The sequence below is a fragment of the Culex quinquefasciatus genome, chromosome 2 (genome assembly GCF_015732765.1).
Source record: "Culex quinquefasciatus strain JHB chromosome 2, VPISU_Cqui_1.0_pri_paternal, whole genome shotgun sequence".
Lineage (NCBI taxonomy): Eukaryota > Metazoa > Arthropoda > Insecta > Diptera > Culicidae > Culex > Culex quinquefasciatus.
This window is the reverse complement of record NC_051862.1, coordinates 168083774-168103227: the sequence shown is the minus strand read 5'-3', so window position 1 is coordinate 168103227 and position 19454 is coordinate 168083774. Positions and strand designations below refer to the sequence as shown.

At 37.6% G+C, this 19454-nt stretch overlaps 1 protein-coding gene across 1 annotated transcript in view; it reads left to right on the top strand.

The window, feature by feature from the left end:
- LOC6036372 (out at first protein) overlaps window positions 1-19454 on the top strand; it is a 129266-nt gene that overhangs the window by 91733 nt on the left and 18079 nt on the right. Inside the window, exons 4-5 of the mRNA XM_038255311.1 lie at window positions 7508-7642; window positions 10530-10713. Of these exons, the coding sequence (XP_038111239.1) occupies window positions 7508-7642; window positions 10530-10713 (319 nt within the window). The remainder of the gene's footprint in view (window positions 1-7507; window positions 7643-10529; window positions 10714-19454) is intronic.

Below are 19454 nucleotides of genomic sequence, written 5' to 3'. Positions count from 1 at the left end.
TCCAGCCAGTTCAAGCCCAGTCCAGTCCAGATCCTGAAGAAGCCCCAGACCAGCCGGACCCGCCAGCAGCCACCAGTAGCAGAGGCCCCAGTCCAGCCGGACTTAGCGGTGGAGGCCGCAGTCCGCCGGGACTTAGCCGCTGTGAAGAGTCCGCCGGGACTTAGCCGCCGTGAAGAGTCCGCCGGGACTTAGCCGCCGTGGAGTCAACCAGGACGTAGGTCTGGAGGACAAGTCTGGCTTCAACATAGAGAACTGGCTCGATGAAGATTTTAATGCAAAGTGATGTGATCGTGCGCGTAAAAGTCAAGAGTGTTACCGCAAAAATGTAATCATTAAAAAGTGTAATAGACAAATAAGTGAAGTTTACTGATCTGTTTTGACTCTGCAAGTAAATATCACAAAAATCCTGAAAGCCTAAACCGCTCGGGCACGTTCACCATTTTCATAAACGCTTGTTCACAAACTCTTTTTTCTCCGTGTTGTCTCAGTGTGGAAGGCAAAAAATTGAAAAGTCGTTTTTAGAAGAAAAATTGCATTGTTACCAACAACTTGAACAACAAATTTCTCTTCCTAAATTTCAAATTATTCCTTTAGATAAACTAAAATCGATTTGCCGTAGGGACAACAATGTTAACAATGGGTTGCAGTTCAGTATATTTATTTTTAATTTCAATTTCATTTTTCAAAATAGATTTTTTATTATTCCAAAATGCATAAAAGTCAATAATTTAATCTTTGAATGATATTAGACCATTTTTTTTTCTTTTTATGACTGACAATGTATCGAATATGTCAGATAATAAATTTTTTTAATAAACTCACAAACTGCCCCTGACCAAGCCCCTCTGTCACAACTATCCAAATCGGCACAACTTATTATTCCAAAGTTGTACCCCATTTTCGAGGCAAGATTTAAACCAAGGCCGGAAAGGGTACCAACATTTCTCCTTCCATTTTTTCCCAGACAATTCCCCAAATGTGCCCAATTCTGTGCAAATTTACGACATCACGCTGCTTTTCATAAATTTACCCGCCGCCCGTCCTCGTCCTCGCCGTGCATAATACATGAACATGTTTTCTTACTGGAAGGCACGCACGGGGAGGTCTCCAGGTCCTGGGGCTCGCGTGCCAAAATTTGACATTATTTTGGCAAACGGATTTCGTGACTTGAGCTAATGCTGGGGCTGGCGACGACGACGACGACCGGGTTGTACGTGCAGACTTGGGCCTTTCAACTTCTTGGCACACGCGATGAGTGGGGTGAAATTGGGCCAGTATGGAAGCGCAACCTCGATGATGATATGGTAGATGTGGTAGGCATCATTTTGGGGCTGATGTATCGTGTGGTCGTTCTTGTGACGGTCCCTTGACATGGTTTTGCTGGTTGTTTGAGCGTCGTGAAGGATAGTCAGCAAATGTATGTGAGGGGGATACTGTCGAGGCAAAATTATCATATGGCCACGAGTTCTCATTGACTTTTTTTCTTTTGGTTATGCTCGCGATTGTATTCTGGAAATTTATTAATACATCAAAACATGAATCACAACAGCTAAATTTGGTTATTTTATTGCCAATCATCTCAACACCATCTCCAAACTTAAACACTAAAATTTCTTCCAACGAAAGCTTTTCCCCTCTTCAAACACCTGAAACCACAGAAAGTTCAAAGAACTTAATTCCCATTAACTTCTCGTCCAGATTGTTCCCCTTGCGCTAGGGTGGTGTCGGTGGTCAAACTGCTCCAACCGCACTTCAGAATTTTCACTCTCGGCTTCCAAAGTTTGGCCCTTTCGGAAGTCTCATTGATATTCAACGAGTGAGAAGCACCACCCACGACGGGGGATGTCCTGCTCGCAAGGGCCAAGAATTTTTCAGAGCGTGAAACTGTCAAAAATTCCAATCTCGATTGTTCCCTTCCCAAACGTGGAATGGCGTGAAAATTCATTAAAACTTTCGAAGTGTGTGTGGGTGTGTGTTTTTGTGAGGAAGGTTTTCCCTTTTCACCGCACGCTAGTCAGTAGGGTGAAAATCCGGAAAGCTTGCGCAAACAGAGGAATTCCACAGTGCTAAAGAGGCAGAAAAAAAACAATTTGCGCCTCATAAAAACGTGTGAAGAAGCTAGGCAAATGCAATCAAGTCATTTGTACCTCCCAGCAAAGTTCACGTTGGAGTGAGGTCCAACGATGCTGAAAAATTCTGAGAGAGAAAAAGCAATCAACGGATTCAACTGCAAAGAAAAAAAAAACAGTAAAACTTCCGGAAACCAGTTCCGGACGGCAAGAAACGAGCAAACTTTGCCCCCTGTCACTGTCTCTCAATCCGCTTAGCGTTGAAATTGAAACAGTTGCGAAATCGGTTTAAAATGTAATGCCAACGGACATTGGACAGCGCGCATCCACTCTGGTGATGCCGTTTCGTATCGGGAAATCGCTCTGCCATTAGGAAATCTCCCAGATGTACTTTTGAGCTTTTTGCTGATGCACTTGCTTTCAATCGTAACAAATCAAATTGATTTTTTTTTGTTGAAATTTATGATTTTATTGCGAGCCTTATTTCTCAGAAATTTCTAAATCTCATCTGAAAATTTTCTAGCTTTAGATATTCAAACCTTTTCGAAAAATTACGCCTGAACTAAGTGCTGATAGCGCTCAGTATTTCAGCTGAAATTAGAATGTTTGTCCTAAAAATGGTGACACAAAACATTCCATGTGAGCTTCGTTCGAGCACACCTGTGTCGATTCCAGCTTCCTATGCCAGTAACGGTCATATTTATCACACACTATGGAACCAATCCAGTTGGAACTATTCGTCGATGAATGATGAATGATTTAGGTGAGTGTAAATTTTCTGTGTGCAATTTCTTTACTTTTGCTGTTTTTAAATAATGATTCGACATTTTTGTTAATACTTTACGATAACGTTTTAAAGTTTGACACTCATCTAAACAATTTCACAATACTACGTATTTTTGGAAAAAAAAATCTTTTTTTTATTTTTTTTACAAAACAAGCATAAATGATTGGAATTGTTTCATACATTTCGATAGAATCTTTGAAAATACTCATTTCTTTTCACAAAACTACGTAGGGGAACTGCATCGAATTCCAGCGTGCCTCTAATGTTGTCATATCAGCTCTTTGACATTCAATTACAGCCCATTAAAAGTGTTTTCAACTGAAATCGAGTGATAAAAAGCTCAATAAGAAGTGAGCAAGCAAGTTTCTATCAGAAGTTTTCAAAATTGTTGCTTGAAAAACAGACAACAGACGTTGCGGCTAAATAATTTAAAAATCGTGTGTAAAAACATGGCTGCCAATCACACTAATCAACTAGCGCCATCTATTAGCCTATTGGCACTCTGTAAAGCAGCCATAATGGTTTTCTGAGAAGGTGTGTTTGAAAATGCATCACACTGAAATATTAAAAAAAAAACATTTTTTTTTCAGTTGTATGAAAAAAAAATTGAATACGTAAAGGTTATTTTTTACTACTTTATTGAATCTATCTAACTTATTTATCCACGTGATCTTAAAACAGGTGGAGCTATTTTTAAAAATAATATAAATAATCAAGCTTAAAAAAAAGTATAGCTTGATGCTTTTCTAAACACGATTCGGTAGTAAAATGGTACTGTGTGCGGACTGAGAGGATAAATCCCGAAATTATCGAGAGTACTTTACTCATGGGTTCATCTTCAAAAAAAGTTCTATAAAAAAAAAAGAACCAGTACCGAGACTCGAACCCAAGACCTTCGGCATATTGAACCGTGCCTATGCCGTATGGGCCACCGCGGTTCGGTGACAAAGTGGCGGTCATGTGTCCATATAAGCCACTCAATAGGATGAACTGTTCCAATGAACGAATGAACACGCGAGAGGACTATACTCTCGCAAAATAGCACTTTCCTCACGTTTCTTTTCGTGAGGACTATCCTCTCATTCTTTAACTTTGGGTGTACCATTTCAAAGTTTAGACACTTATCTCAAAAATTTCACTAAACTACATATTTTTGCATAAAAAACTTTTTTTGTGTGTTTTACATAGCAGGTTTAAAAATGATTGGAAATTATTCATAAGGTGGATGGAATCTTTGAAAATACTCAAAAAACAACAACGCACTTTTGAAAAAAAAATACTCAATATAAATATATTTTTTACTATTTTGGTACCCAAATAATCCAATTTTTGTAAAAAATTTTTTATATTTTTTTCAAAACAGGTAGTTTATGAAAAAAATGAGTGTTTTAGAACAATTCGTTATTACTTTTGATAGGTATGAAAGATTGATCATTTGATACTTAACCCGTAGCAAATATTTTTCAAAGTTTATGTCGCCACCCCCTTCAAAATTGGTGTGGAAAATCAGGTGGCAAAAAAAAAATTAGCAAAAAACTTCAAAATTTCCATGAAAATTGAAATCTAGTCAAGTGAAAACAATCTAATATGCATTTTTTTTTTGCATTGATAATCATATTTAGCATGTTTGGGCTTGTTTCAAAATGTTTTGAATTTTTATGAAATTCCAATGTACAGCACCGCAAAACCGCAAAATTTAACTGATAATTTCACAAAAAAAGTTATCAAACCATGTATAAAACATCACTTAGCTTGAGTTTCATTGGTTTCAGTGTGTGAAGTCATTATTTGGTAATAAATATGTACTCCTGGAGGGATCCAAAGTTTGTTTACATTCGTAAGAAAAAAATGTTATAAATTTGTGGATTTCAAGGGTCAAAGTAATTCTTAAAAAACTTCATATAAAAGTTAAATTTTGCATATGTTCGATACAGCATTCGAAAGATCGCAAGAAAAGCTTTCAAATGAAGGTAAAAGCGAATCATTAAGTTCAATTATCGATTTGCTATGATTTTTTGAACATTGGCCGATCTGGAAACCGTATTTTTGGAAAAAAAAACGAAGTTTTGTGATTTTTTTAGTATTTTAAAAATTTTTATATCTTTCGAAATGTATGAAAAAATCCCGATCATTTGATACCCATGCCGCCAAAAAAAAAAATTGAATATTTTTTCGAGAAACAATTTATTTTTAAAATACAGGAAAAATGCTTATGTTTGGAAGCACAGAACATCTCAAACAATATTTTTATAAAAAGAATTAATTTTTATAGAACATTAAAAATAAGTTTAATGTTACGAAATCATTTCAAGCTTTGAATGATTAACTGAATGGAGTGAATATTAACAATAACAAACCCTAGATTTTTGTGAAGGGTGTCTAATTTTTGAACTCATAAAATCGTTAAAGAAAAAAAACGAGTCTTCAAAGCGTCATTCTTATCGCATTCTCATCTCATTTGAGACTTGATTTTTTTTCTAGAATATCTTTCAAATGTTTCAAATATTGTTTCTCCCCTTGGGTCTAATAAATCCAGCTGTGCAAGTGCAACATTTCTGCGTTCCTCTTCTGGTCCTGTAGCTGCGCTCACACCGGAATCAGAGTTCCAAATTGGCATTGACACGCAGTTGTCTGCATTCACCAAAAATGTGATCCGACAATGTGACGCTTGTGATGCAAAAGAGTATTAGCAGCTGTGATCCATTGTAGGTCGTTCCGCGAAATTTTCTGCAGACCGGACCGCGCAATCTGGGCGAGATGCGCAAGTTGACTGAACTGATTGGACGTCAATTTTGAAGTTCAGTGGAGAAGACCACACTTTGCGGGTTTTTGTTAGAATAGAGTCAGCAAATTGTTTCTATCTCTACAGTCAGGGCACGCAAAGTACGGGAGTTTTTTCGTGAACTCAAAGTGTCACCATTTATAACCCCCAAAAATGTGCAAACAAGTTGAAAAAATCGTGACACGATCCAGGCCAAAAAAATTCGCAGCACTCCGGTCGCTATTTGTGCTTTCCACAGCGACCAGGCGCCAGGATATTGGAAAGATAAATAGAAAGTGAAATATAAATCCGTTCGATGGACGACACGCCGAAAGCCTCCTTGATTCCTCAAACAAAGCTCAAGTGCATCGAACCGCATACTTGACTCGTTCGTTCGTTCGCTCGTTGTATAACATAGATCGGTGAATTCACTCTATAAATACACCATGAATGCGGTGCAGTTTTCCCTATCTTGCACCAGGTACACACGGCTATGGCGATAGGCCGTCCATAGAAAACTGCTGCATCCCAAGGTAAAGCCATCACCAGAGCCGAAGTACTCTTCCGGTTGAAGTATGATCCGGATTTTTTGTGTCCGCTGTAGGCCTTCAGACTTTGTGGCAAGCACCATGAAGGACGACTGGTAAAAGTGATGACAGAATTTGGATATGGGATCTGGGTTAGAAAATCATCTCAATCTCATTCAATCTCATTCATCTCATCTCAATCTCATCTATTCAATTCATTCAATCTCAATCTCATCTCAATCTCTCTCCATCTCATCTCATTCTCATCTCAATCTCATTCAATCAATCTCATCTCAATCTCATCTCAATCTCATCTCCATTCATCTCTCATTCAATCTCATCTCTAATCTCAATCTCATCTCAATCCATTCAATCTCATCTCAATCTCATCTCAATTTTCAATTACCATCTTTGAAAGATTTTCCCATCACTGTCACCGAAAAAAAAACAAGAGTACACGTGACACGATTCACTCTTGCCGTGATTTGTTTGACATTCGTGTGCAAATGCCACACAGCGCAGCCCCCGCTTGTCCGTCCGGCGGCTGCACTCTGGACAGGGGGATTTTGTAAGAGGAGAGCAGCCTGGTGACGGCACAGTGTCTTCTCCACTCTGAGTGTTTTTGTGTTGCCGGGCTGCCGTTTCCTCTCAACCTGAGCTGCTTGAAGAACCGCAAGAGTTGATGACAGGCGTGGAGGGGATGGTCAACCATAGGAGTGATATGAACCTTTCTTGGGGAATGAGATGAGAATGAGATGAGAATGAGATGAGAATGAGATGAGAATGAGATGAGAATGAGATGAGAATGAGATGAGAATGAGATGAGAATGAGATGAGAATGAGATGAGAATGAGATGAGAATGAGATGAGAATGAGATGAGAATGAGAATGAGATGAGAATGAGATGAGAATGAGATGAGAATGAGATGAGAATGAGATGAGAATGATGAGAATGAGATGAGAATGAGATGAGAGAGATGAGAATGAGAATGAGATGAGATGAGAATGAGATGAGAATGAGATGAGAATGAGATGAGAATGAGATGAGAATGAGATGAGAATGAGATGAGAATGAGATGAGAATGAGATGAGAATGAGATGAGAATGAGATGAGAATGAGATGAGAATGAGATGAGAATGAGATGAGAATGAGATGAGAATGAGATGAGAATGAGATGAGAGAAGAAGATTTTTGTTGCTATTTCAACAACTTTCCTTACTTTATACAAAACGAATCATCTTTGGATGCACCTTTCCCATCGAAAAGCCAAATTTATTGACATTCTTTCCCGATATCGAACGTGAACCATCACGTGATCTATTCTCATCACTAACTTTTCCCCCTTTTTCTCGTTTTTTGCAGGAAGTTCAAGTGCTGAAAGCCCTCGTCCTGGGCGAGGAAGAACGTGGCCAGAGCCAGTATCAGGTGATGTGCTTCGTGACTAAATTTCAGAAGGGAGATTTCATCACTGCCGATGCGATGGCGAAATTACGACAGGTGAGAGACATTTACAAAGGAAGTTGTTTCCTTCTTTTCCCCCAACGCGCGTTGTGCAAAAAGTGACCGGTTCATTTTGAGATGACTTTATTTCGGCTGGACGTACAGGACTGTAATTTCCTGTGGCAGTTCTTTTTTTCCCTTGGAAATGGTATCACCATTGAGGATAGACATCTCCGTTTTCGAAACTGTTGTTTTTCGCCTCCATCACTTTATGGTCTAAAGGGAAACAAAAAAAACTCTCCAAAAAACGGACAGTTGATACCTTCAACGAGCACTTTCAAACAGCAATTCTTCTTCGGAAATGTTGAGAACATCCAACACACTTACTCACTCACTCCAAAGGCTCCAAGGTGAAACTCCCGCTGGAACCGAAAGCAAATCAAGCTTTAGACACTGTGTCTTGTGTGTGGGACACTTTTTTCCCTCCCTAACCTAGGAAACTTTATCATCATCTTCCAAGTACGAGGGGCAAGTTTATAAAATCCAAAAGAAAATGAAGCGAAACTTTTGCTCCCAGGTGGCTCCATACACACACACCCTGGTCATATTGTCAGGCAAGCATTTGACTTATTAAAAAAGTTGCTTCCGGGCGCATCGGGAGGTTATAGTTTCACCTTGCTTGCAGCAGCAGATGTTCGCGCTGCGCTGCTTGGTGATTGGAAAATTGTTTGCGAAGATCATCATCGCCATTCGGGTCGAAGAAAGTTTGTAACTGCTGGCTGACGTGCAGGTAATCAATCATGGTTGTTATTATAAGTTTTTTTTTCTCAATTTATCTCTTGAAAATTGATGATAATATTACAGACAATACTGTGTTTGCTCAACCGCGTTCAATTGCTCAACACAAATGATAGATTTTTTGAAGTTTTAATCAAAAATTGATGTCTTTCTTTAGTGTACTTTAAGTGTTATGTATTGTGTGTTAGTATGAAGTATGATTTTATCATTGAGAAATCATGTTTTTTCCACAGATTTTGCCATTCATATGTATAAATCTAAAAATGAAATGCAAAGTCCTTAAAATACTTCTAGTTTATAAATATTGATGAATGGTAAATTGTATGATAGCAGTTTCGCTAGACGATCTAAAATGGTTAATTTCCGTAATTTTATTTTATAATTTTATGATTCGATGTAAACAAAATTATAATATAAAACAGTGAAAATAATTGTTTAAATATATTGCCTTTAAGCACTGGGAGAATTTGATAATATTTCAAGACACAGTAAAAAACGATCACCAAAAAGGTGATCTTTTCCCTTCTGGAATCGATTGCTTAGTAGAGGGAGGCGACCTATGGAATGTAAACATTAACCTTAACATGTTATCATTATGTTGAGAATGAAACTGCCACTGAATCCGCTTTGTAAATGCTGGCCCGGTACTCTTCAAGGGTGTTCCCCTCGGGAACTGGGAAAGATTTACTACTTTACAGTAAAAAAATGAAAACAAAAGTTGAAACAAATAAGTTTGAATGTCGAAAGTCAAGCAGACAAAAGATCAAAAGAAAAAAAAACATGTCTTATAAGCAATAGGTCGAAAAGACAAAAGGTCATGAAGAAATTAGATCAAATAGAAAGTGATAAAATTAATAAAAAAAAATATTCGTTTTTCTCTACCATTTTTGTGAGTTAAGTAGTGTGTTGTTAGTTCAAAACTGATCAGTGATTCAAATTGTTATTTTTCTGATAAATAGATACTTTTAAAACTATTTATTCTTCTTTCATTGGAATTTTTACACTTCAAAACTTGAATATATTTTTTATTTTAGTATGTTTTTTGTTTCATGTTTTGGCAATATTTGTTGTGAGTTTAATTTATTCTTTCAAACGCTTACAGTGTTTAAAAAAAATATAAAGTCAACAAATCAGAAATAATTAAAACATTTTTTCATTTTACTTTTATGAGTTTGTTTTCCATTATTTCCTACAAGAGCAGGTTTTTAGACAGTTTTAAAAGAGAAAATCTGCATTCAAACATGCTTCAAAGAATATTATGTTCATTAAAAAATTGCTTCAATATTCATTTCTCAATCTTTAAATAGTTTTTTTTTTAATAAAAATCTACGCATGTAGAACTCAAAAATTACGCTCTATTCGCCACTTTGCCCCTTTTCAACCACTTTCTGTTCACTTCTTTTGTCCATACGACCCTTTGTCTTTCAACTTTTTGTTATGCATTAAAATTTAATATACACCTGGGAATGTTGACATATATTTTGCAAGGAAAAATTCACATTTTCCATAGAATTCATGGAGAAAAAAATATGAAATTAAATTATGATTGGTCTCTTGTGGTGATTAAAAACCGGAAAATCTGGCAAGCTCAGTGTGGATTGAAAAATTGGCTCAAAATTGAAGGATGACTAAATTATTTCCATTTTCAATCCAAACCCGACATGGTACTCAGAAAAACACAAAAAAAAAAATCAGAAGCCGTAGCAACACTTTGAAATTGGATTTGATTTCCACCACGCACAAACACACAATTCAATCGAATGACGCCGATCCAATTACATTGAAAATCGATCTCGAAAATGTAATTACCAAAATGGACGTATTTTGGATGACAGTGGAAACCATAAATCAGATTCACGATGATGAAAGCCATCATTTGGCTCAATTGTTCTACAATTTGTGCTTTAATTATGAGTTATTTTCGGTGTTTTTGTGCGGATAATATATAATCTCTGTTCTTGTTATTTGCGAAACACAAATATTAATTTGCACCCCAAATTAACTTTCGTAAGCTTTTTGACAACGTGAAAACACAAAACAACACATAATTTCCGCCCCCTACGGCGCTAATCCATCTAATCTCCCTGCGTTGTGTACGTGTGCGTTAATACAATGTTGTCACCGGCTTTTCCTCACCCCCCTGCAGAAAAATCCCAGCACCATCCGGTCACCGGAGGAGGACCGGGGCAAGGAGAACTACACGATGACGGGCTGGGTGCTGCTGGACCGGGCCGGGCCCATTTCGCGACACATCGCCCCACTGTGTTCCGAGGCCCAGGACTCGACGTACGCGCGGGACGTCGACCTGAAGGCGTGGGCCGAACTGCCGGGTGAGTTGGAGATTTTATTTTTTTTTATTAAGAGACGCCACTGTGTTCCTTGCCCATCGCACATTTGTTAATGATCTTGAGGGCATACGTGGAAGGGCTACGGAGGGTCAAATGAACAGTTCAATTGTGAAATGATGAGAAATGAGAGATGCATGAATCAAGATAAAACATTGAAAACATATTTATTAAACAAAAACAGCACCTTAATTTATTTGACGCATATTCAAATTAAAGAACAATTTTAGAAATTTTTATTCCTTTTTTCCCTCCTAATGAAAATTTTTTAAACAAGAAATCTGGTAAGCTGGTCTTTGAACTTTTCACATATATTTTTGGATGTTTTTTTCCAATACATCAGGTTAATTTTATTTCATAGTTGAGCAATTCTTTACGAAATCGTGTTCTTTTTTTTACTAAAATTTTTGTATTTTTTAATCCGGCTGAAACTTTTTATTTTGTGCTTTCGGTATGCCTAAAGAAGCTGTTTTGCATCATGAGTTTGTCCATATAATTTTCTATACAAATTAAGCAGCTGTCCATACAAAAATGATATATGAACAATCAAAAATATGTATTTTTTACGGAATAATTTGGTCGATTTGGTGTCTTCCGACAAGTTGTAGGTATGAATAAGGACTACACTGAAAAAATGATACACGTTCAAAAAATTTGGTGATTTTTTATTTAACTTTATGTCACTAAAACTTGATATGCAAAAACCCACTATTTTATTTTTTTAAATGTTTTTTGCACAACAAATATTTTTTTAATCAATACTAATTTTTTTAAGAAATCGAAATGTGGGTGCAAAATTTTTCAACTTCGTTTTTCGTTGTGAAATCAAATTTGCAATCAAAAAGTACTCTAGTGAAATTTTCATGAAGTGCACTGTTTTCAAGATATAGCCATTTTTATGTAACTTTTTTGAAAATAGTAGCAATTTTTCATTTTTTTTAAAAAAAAGTACACATGTCTGCCCACAGTTTGAAAAAATATTTTTTGAAGAGATGAGAAAATTCTCTATATTTTTTTTATTTTTGTTGATACGACCCTTAGTTGCTGAGATTTTGCCATGCAAAGATTAAAAAACAGGAAAATTTATGTTTTCTAATCCTCACCCAAACAACCCACCATTTTCTAATGTCGATATCCTGTTATTAAACCTATTTTAAACCTTTGCATGGCAATATCTCAGCAAGTAAAAGTCCTATCAACAATGTTCTAAAAAGCAAAATATAGTGAATTTTCTGAGCTTTTCAAAATATTTTTTCAAAGGTGGGCAAACATGTGCTCTTATTTAAAAAAATTAAAAACTGCAAGTGTTTTCAAAAAAGATACCTGAAATTGGCTTTAACTTGAAAACGGTGTACTTTATCAAAATTTCACTAGAGTACTTTTTGATTGCAAATTTGATTTTACATCGAATAATGAAGTTGAAAAATTTTTGCGACCATAATTTCGATTTTTTTAAAACATCAGTATTGTGTGTGTGTGTGTGTGTGCAACCATCCAAACGGGACCACGCGGCCACTTCTTACAAATTGAGTAGTTTCCATGTGTTTTTAGATCTACACTCTATACATGCAAATAACTCGCATAGGCATTTGGAAGGTGTTAGCTCTGCCGAGCTTCGGTGACCCATTTCTACGCTGGCTAGCCGAGCGCGAGGTACTTCAGCTTTATCGACAAGCCCCGCCCTGAAGAACGTTTGCATCAATCGGATTCAAACGTTATTTAGAACTTCCGAACCCTTGTCAAATGGACAAGGACCCAGCGCGTATATAGTTGATATTAACAGTATTCCTAATTCCAGTCATAGCTCACCAAGTGGTTAGCATTTTTGCTTACCAATTCAAAGGACGGGGGATCGAACCCCACCTCGAGCGATTTTTCGTTCTCAGTCAGTATTTCAAGTATTTCTAAGTATTAAACTTTCTCGTTGGGAGCAGATGGGCATCAAACCCAGGACCATTCGCTTACAAAGCAAACATCGTAACCAGTCAGTCACGGCCGCTCCTTAGTAAGATTGGCGTAGTTGTCTTAATTGGATTGTATGGATGTTAGAGTAGATGAAAGAGTTATTTGAACAAAATGATGGAAAGCTCTCACCAAAAACACAAAATCTTCAACAGCTTGATTCCAATCTTCACGACACGTTCCTCTTGAATCATCAGCAGGAAGAATCATCAGTAGAATTCCCGGGAGCGGACCTGGTACCGACACACGACTTTGAAGTAATCGGACGATGATCACCACCCACACCTGCTTCCTCGATGTTCCAGCAACGCTTGAATTAACAACCACTTCGCGATTTTTGTTCCTGCCTTTTTTGCTTTTTGAAATTTTAACTGAATTCACAAATTTTAAAGAAAATTTTAAGACGATCTTAAAGCCGATTTTTTTTGAAAAAATCAGTATTGATTCAAAAATTCATAAATTGGTTAAAGATTTTTTGCACAACCTGCAAGTTTCTGAAAAGTTGGCATTTTATGTCCGATAAAACTTATAAAAAAATAAAAATAGTGTTTTTTTGCAAATCAAGTTTTAGTGACAACAAAATAAAAAAAAAAATTGCCAAAAAAAATTTTTTTTTCCAGTGTAGTCCATATCCATAGTTACTACTTTGCCGAAGACACTAAATCGATCAAAAAAATCCTTCAAAAGATACAGATTTTTTAATTTTCATACATCATTTTTGTATGGACAGCTGCCAAATTTGTATGGAAAATTATATGGACAAACTAATGATGCAAAATGGCTTCTTTGAGCATACCGCAGGCACCAAAAAAGTTTCAGTCGGATTCAAAAATACAAAAATTAAACTTCTAAAAAAATACCGATTTCGTAGAGAATTGCTCACATGTCTTTTGTCGAATGTTCAAAAATGAAACGGGTGTGTGTGTCAAGAAGTTAAATGACCTCTTAGGACAAAGTCTCTCGTTAACCGAAGAGAGTTACGGGCAACTTTTTAATTTCATGTGAGTTGGCAGATATTAACTCAGTTATGATTTCTTACTGAAACAAGAAACAAGTGCACTTTATTTTTTTTAAATTTCCTCAAAAACATAAAAATCAAAATCTTCAAAACAAGCCCTGTTCAACCCCCTACGCTACCTGAACCACCCTGCTGACAAAAAGAGCAAACAGCTACTTTGATGCGGCAAATTTATCCCGGCCACGTCGTCGTCTTCGCCGCCGTCCACGTGTACCAGAGTCTGCGGAAAGGTCTGCTGGCCTGGAGTTTGCTTTGTTGTTGCGGGTGGTGGGCAGAGGCACTGTTGATTCAGCGAAACTTTTTCTCCATCAACACGGGGGGGGGGGGGGGAAAGAAAATGTTCATGTGCAGAGGAATGGTGGAGCAGGAGGTAAACAAAAGTTAGCGGGAAAGAAAAATGACACGTGCCAGGTATTACAGATTGGTAGAATTTTTGCCGTCTTATTTTTTCCCATTTTAACCTGCCCCGGCGGGACACGGAACGGTGCGTTTAGATTACCACCGTGGATAACATCAACACGTACCACGAAAGGCCTCGAGAAACACCAAGATGGTGGTGGTGGGTGGCGGTGATCTTGGATGGATCAGCAAAACTTTGTCTCGAAGTAAACACCTTGCTTAAGGCTTGTGTGTACAGGTGGTATAATTGAGCTTAATGTGGCTCCAAGGTGTTACTGACTGGAAGACGGAGGACGGTTTGGTTGGGATTAAAAAGTTTGACACCCGGACCGTTCCGGGCTGTGGTTAAGGTGGAATTTGCGCCAATTTGGACGTGGTGTTAATTTAAGTGTAAGGGAAAGTCAAGTCAATTTAGACGCTTGATGGAAGTAGCAGATCCCAGAAGTTTGGAACGAGAGATTTATAAAGATTCTGTTGGCTTGTAACGCATATAAATCACGCGGGCAATTTCAAAACAACACTAATCTTCTAAAAGTTCCAGATTCCATCAGCCGATGCTGCTGGCTGCCTAATTCAATCACAGTTTAGTTCACTAATGTCATTCTTATTAGCACACTAAAACCAATACACAGAACCAAAAATTGGCGTTAAAAGGAAACACAAACGAATCCCCGGCAAAGCGGCGCGTGGCATCGATTTCTAATCCCATTCATAATTGATTGGCGGTAAACTTTTCCTTCATTCTGTGTCAGTCACAGGCCCAGCACAGTGTGGTAGGGCACATTGGCTCTATATTAGCTTTATATATGTGTCTTTTAGCTGGGTTGTTGGGAAAGTGTGCGCCAAAGTGAACACAAAGTAGAAGTTATTTCTTTTCTTGTTTCATTTGTTGGTTGCTTCTTGTCATGTTGGTTGGCTTTCTTCTAGATGGGAATGTTAGAGTAACATGGTTTGCTCATTGTTGCCCGAGACAATTTATGGTATATTAGTTCTATTTTGGGTTTGGCAAAGTCACTAGTGCTCGTGGCCAACACTTCAAATCAAACCAGACAGGTCAGCGTACTGTTGTGGGCTGGAATCTGCCAAGTTACGTGACTTGGTTGAGTTTGGGTTAATCCACAGCTGGTGACAAAAATAAAAAAAAAAACTAACAACCTGAAATCCTACTCAAATTTTCAAAATTATGCATGGAAACCTCAGAAAGCTAATTTTAATTAAACAAAATTGAAATATTTTTTTTTTTTCATTTTGTTGCGTTTCAGCTTGGATTTGCACCGACTCTCCTGAAGACTATTTTGGGAGGGGAGAAAAACCGAACCGGTAAAAGTCACTCACAAGATGAGGTATGACCTTTGTGACGTAGATTTATGGAAGACAACAAAATATTTGCTCAACCGGCGTCCTTTCCGCCTTTTCAGGGAAGAAACTTCTCAGCCTTACGGCCGGGGGTGGATGAAATATGCATGAGGCACGAAGCCCGCAACGTTGTTGCTGGGTTGAGTTGGAAGTGTTGGGAAAAACGTCAAGGAAACGGGCTTTCCTTTGTGGACCACCAATCAGTGAGGTACTCCTGGATATTAGCTCCTGAAAAGTGCTTTAAAAAGTGCAAAAATGCCTCACGGCAAGAAAAAGAGGCGGTCCTCACCAGCAGGATCGGCAGATTTGAAGAAGCTAAAGAATGCCGAAGCGCTACCTGCAAAGCCAGGCAGTTTGAGCAAGGACGCTCAAAATTCGTCTGGAAACCAGTTCGCTACCCTCCCTGTGGACGTGAGCGAGAAGGAAGAATTTGAACGACGGGAAAAGTTGCCACCCATTTTTGTGAAAACATCGTCATCGGATTCGGTGCGAAAGTGGCTGACTGGATTTATCAAATCTGGTGCTTTACGAGCTTCCATTCGCTTGTGTGCTGATGGACTCAAAATTCTGCTACCTACCAGAAAGGATTACAACTATGTTCGGGATTTCCTGAACAACACAAAGATTGAATACTACAGCCATGACGATCCAGGTAAACGCCCCATGAAACAGGTCCTCCGAGGCCTGTACGACATGGATGTGAGTGTGCTGAAAGAAGAGCTCAAAACTCTGAAGTTGAACGTGATCGAAGTCTTCAAGATGACGAGACACAACAAGGACATCAAGTATCGTGATCAACTGTACCTGGTTCATCTCGAGAGAGGATCGACAACGCCGTCTGAGCTGAAAGCAGTTCGGGCAATTTTCAACATCATCGTGACTTGGGAACGTTATCGTCCAGTGCACCGTGACGTGACACAGTGTTCGAACTGTTTGCAGTTTGGGCATGGTGGAAGGAACTGTTTCATCAAGAGTCGTTGTGCAACTTGCGGAGGTGAGCACAATACTCAAGCTTGCAACACAATCAACGAGATCATCGAAGCCAAATGCTTCAATTGTGGCGGCGACCATTCTACCAAGAATCGAAGCTGCCCAAAACGTGCTGAGTTTGTGAAAATTCGGCAGCAAGCGACGACGAGGCACCAACCAAATCGTCGCAAAACACCACCAACTTTCACGGACGTGGATTTTCCTGCTTTGGCGTCACCTGGAGCGGGATCTGTTCGAGTGGTTCCAAATCTGCAGCCATTGCCGTTAAATCAGCGGCAAAAAGTTGCTGAGAATACAACACCTCCTGGATTCAGTCAGCAACCGAGGGAAAACCAACCAGCATCAACGGGTGAAGGCAGCAGTGACCTGTTTTCACCACAAGAACTTTTGAACATTTTCATCGAGATGACAACAACTCTGCGTGGGTGCAAAACTCGCCAGGATCAAGTAAGAACCCTTGGAGCATTCATCTTAAAATACAGTTCGTAGTTTACTCGTTCTAATGATTTTGAATAATTCAAAGAATTTTCATTTTAGTTTTAAGTTAGGATTAGTTGTTTAAGTGATTTTTTTTCTTTTTTACCCAAATGTATTCGATTCAATGCAAAAATGTAAAACAATTTGAAGTAAATAAATGAATGTGAGCAGTTAATAATAAAACGAAAAATACAACAAAGATGAAGAGCATTAGGCCATACCACTTAAAATGTAAATGAAATGTAATTATTATAAGAAAGTTCAATAAAGACATCTTTAATTTCAAAATCAAGGAAACGGGCAGTCTGGTGAGGTGAGGTCTGGTTAAATTTGAACTCAAGTAGCCAGGTATAAATCGACCAGCAGAGCGAGAACAAGTTTTTGGCTCGCGATGGAAAACTTTCCTCCATTGATGATTGATTAGAGTAGAAAAGTTAGTGGTACATCAACAACAACAGCATTTGAGCGATTTGAAACAAACATCTACAAGAAATATTGTTGGTTTTGTAAAGTTTTGTGGACTATACGGCAAACGTTTCTGTGGATTAATAATTTAAAATGATTGTTTTTCGTTCGTTCGGTAGATTTTTTATTTGGAGAAGACATCTATTGAAATCAAGAACAATTTTCTAGTAAAAGAAGGCCAAACTTTGGTACCACCGTGCACGGAGAGAAATCCTGTAAGCCAATCCGCTAACTCTATGTTTTTTTGAATTCGTAAACACCAAAATGTTTCAAAATCGAAAAAAAATGTTGATGATTTTAGAAACATTTCCATATTGTCGTATTCGACAACACAGAGTTACCGGATTTGCGCACAGGATTTCGATCCGTGTAAGAATAATAAACATATTTTTTTGTGATTGCATATTAATTTGTTCAAACTGACTCAAAAATCCAGATTTCCAATGCCAGTTTATAATGAAAAAATCCAAAGCCAGTTTATAATTTTTGTGTGGTTCTACAAATCATTATCCCATCAATAACAAAGAAAAATGCATTTAATATTGTGTACCCAAAAAGACCGACACTTTTTTCAAACAAACCTGGATGGAATATAAACCATCCATAAACCACTGAACACTTAACGGGAAATACATTTTTATTTTTTTTATGTTTTTATGTACGGATTTTAACTTCCCTGGACTGGTCTTTTAAAAATAGTTGTTATTACGAATTAGAAGGAAAAAGCATTAAAACCCTCTTTTTAAGGTTTGTAAATCCATTTTGATTGTCAAAACAGTTTTGATAGCTGGGAAACTATTGAGCGGATTTTATATTTAATTCAGCTAACAAATGCTGAATTTAATTTTTGAAACAATGAAAATGATTGGAAATTTTGTGCAAAAAGAGATTTTTTATTTTGGCGTAATGTACTATAAGAATAGTGTAGAGCGTTTGCCTTTCCGGGGAAAAAAATCCACATTTTCTGAATTTGATTGAACCAATTTTTGAAAATATACTATAAAAATCATGAACTCAATATAATTTTATACAATTAAATTTACTGGAAAATTGAATTTATCAGATGGGGAAAAAATGTCATGTCAAGATTTATTTATGTCTGATAATATCAATTTCTGAAGCATTCAAAACTGGAAAAGATTTTGCCTAACGAAAATAAACATTTTACACAGCAAAAAACAGTTGAATTTTGTAAGGTTGAAATTTGGTAGGAAAAACATTGCCTCTTTTTTGAGTAATATTACATAAAAAATGTGTAAAAATGTTAACCTGATTATCCTATCAATTGATTACACTACTCGACAAAACAAAACTTGTGTCAAGGGATTAACGATATCTCATCCGTTCCTGAGAGAAAAGGCATCCCCGAATCCGATGCAATCGATGATTTAACCACGGACTTGGTACATTTTTTAACATAAAAAATCGAACAAAAAAAAACCATGCGTCTCCTCCCCAGCCATCTACAAGAATATGCCTGGTGATAGCCATTTCCTTTAAGCACAACGAAACAACCAATACAAATGAAAAAGTTGTCAAGTTCTCGAGGTCCACAGCTAGCATTTTTGTACGATTATAAAAATAAATATTAAAAGATTAAAATTAATTTATTTAAAAACATACTTTTTGATTTTATGTATTCGATACTTCACAGCATCCAAGGACTGCCTGGAGTTAAGATCTACGAGTCTACCGCCGTAACAAGCAAGAGGTCGTCGGATTTTGACCCCGGATCATGTGCGTATAGCATCAGTGGATATATTACTACTGTATGAATGTGTTGGGATGTCCATGGTCATCCGAGGACTCCCTGGTGTTAAGAGTCTACCGCCGTAACAAGCAAGAGGTCGTCGGATTTTGACCCCGGATCGTGCGTATAGCATCAGTGCATATGATAGACTACTATATAAATGTGTTGGGATGTTCATGGTCATCCGAGGACTCCCTGAAGTTAAGATCTACGAGTCTACCGCCGTAGCAAGCAAGAGGTCGTCGGATTTTGACCCCGGATCATGTGCGTATAGCATCAGTGCATATGGTAGACTACTATATGAATGTG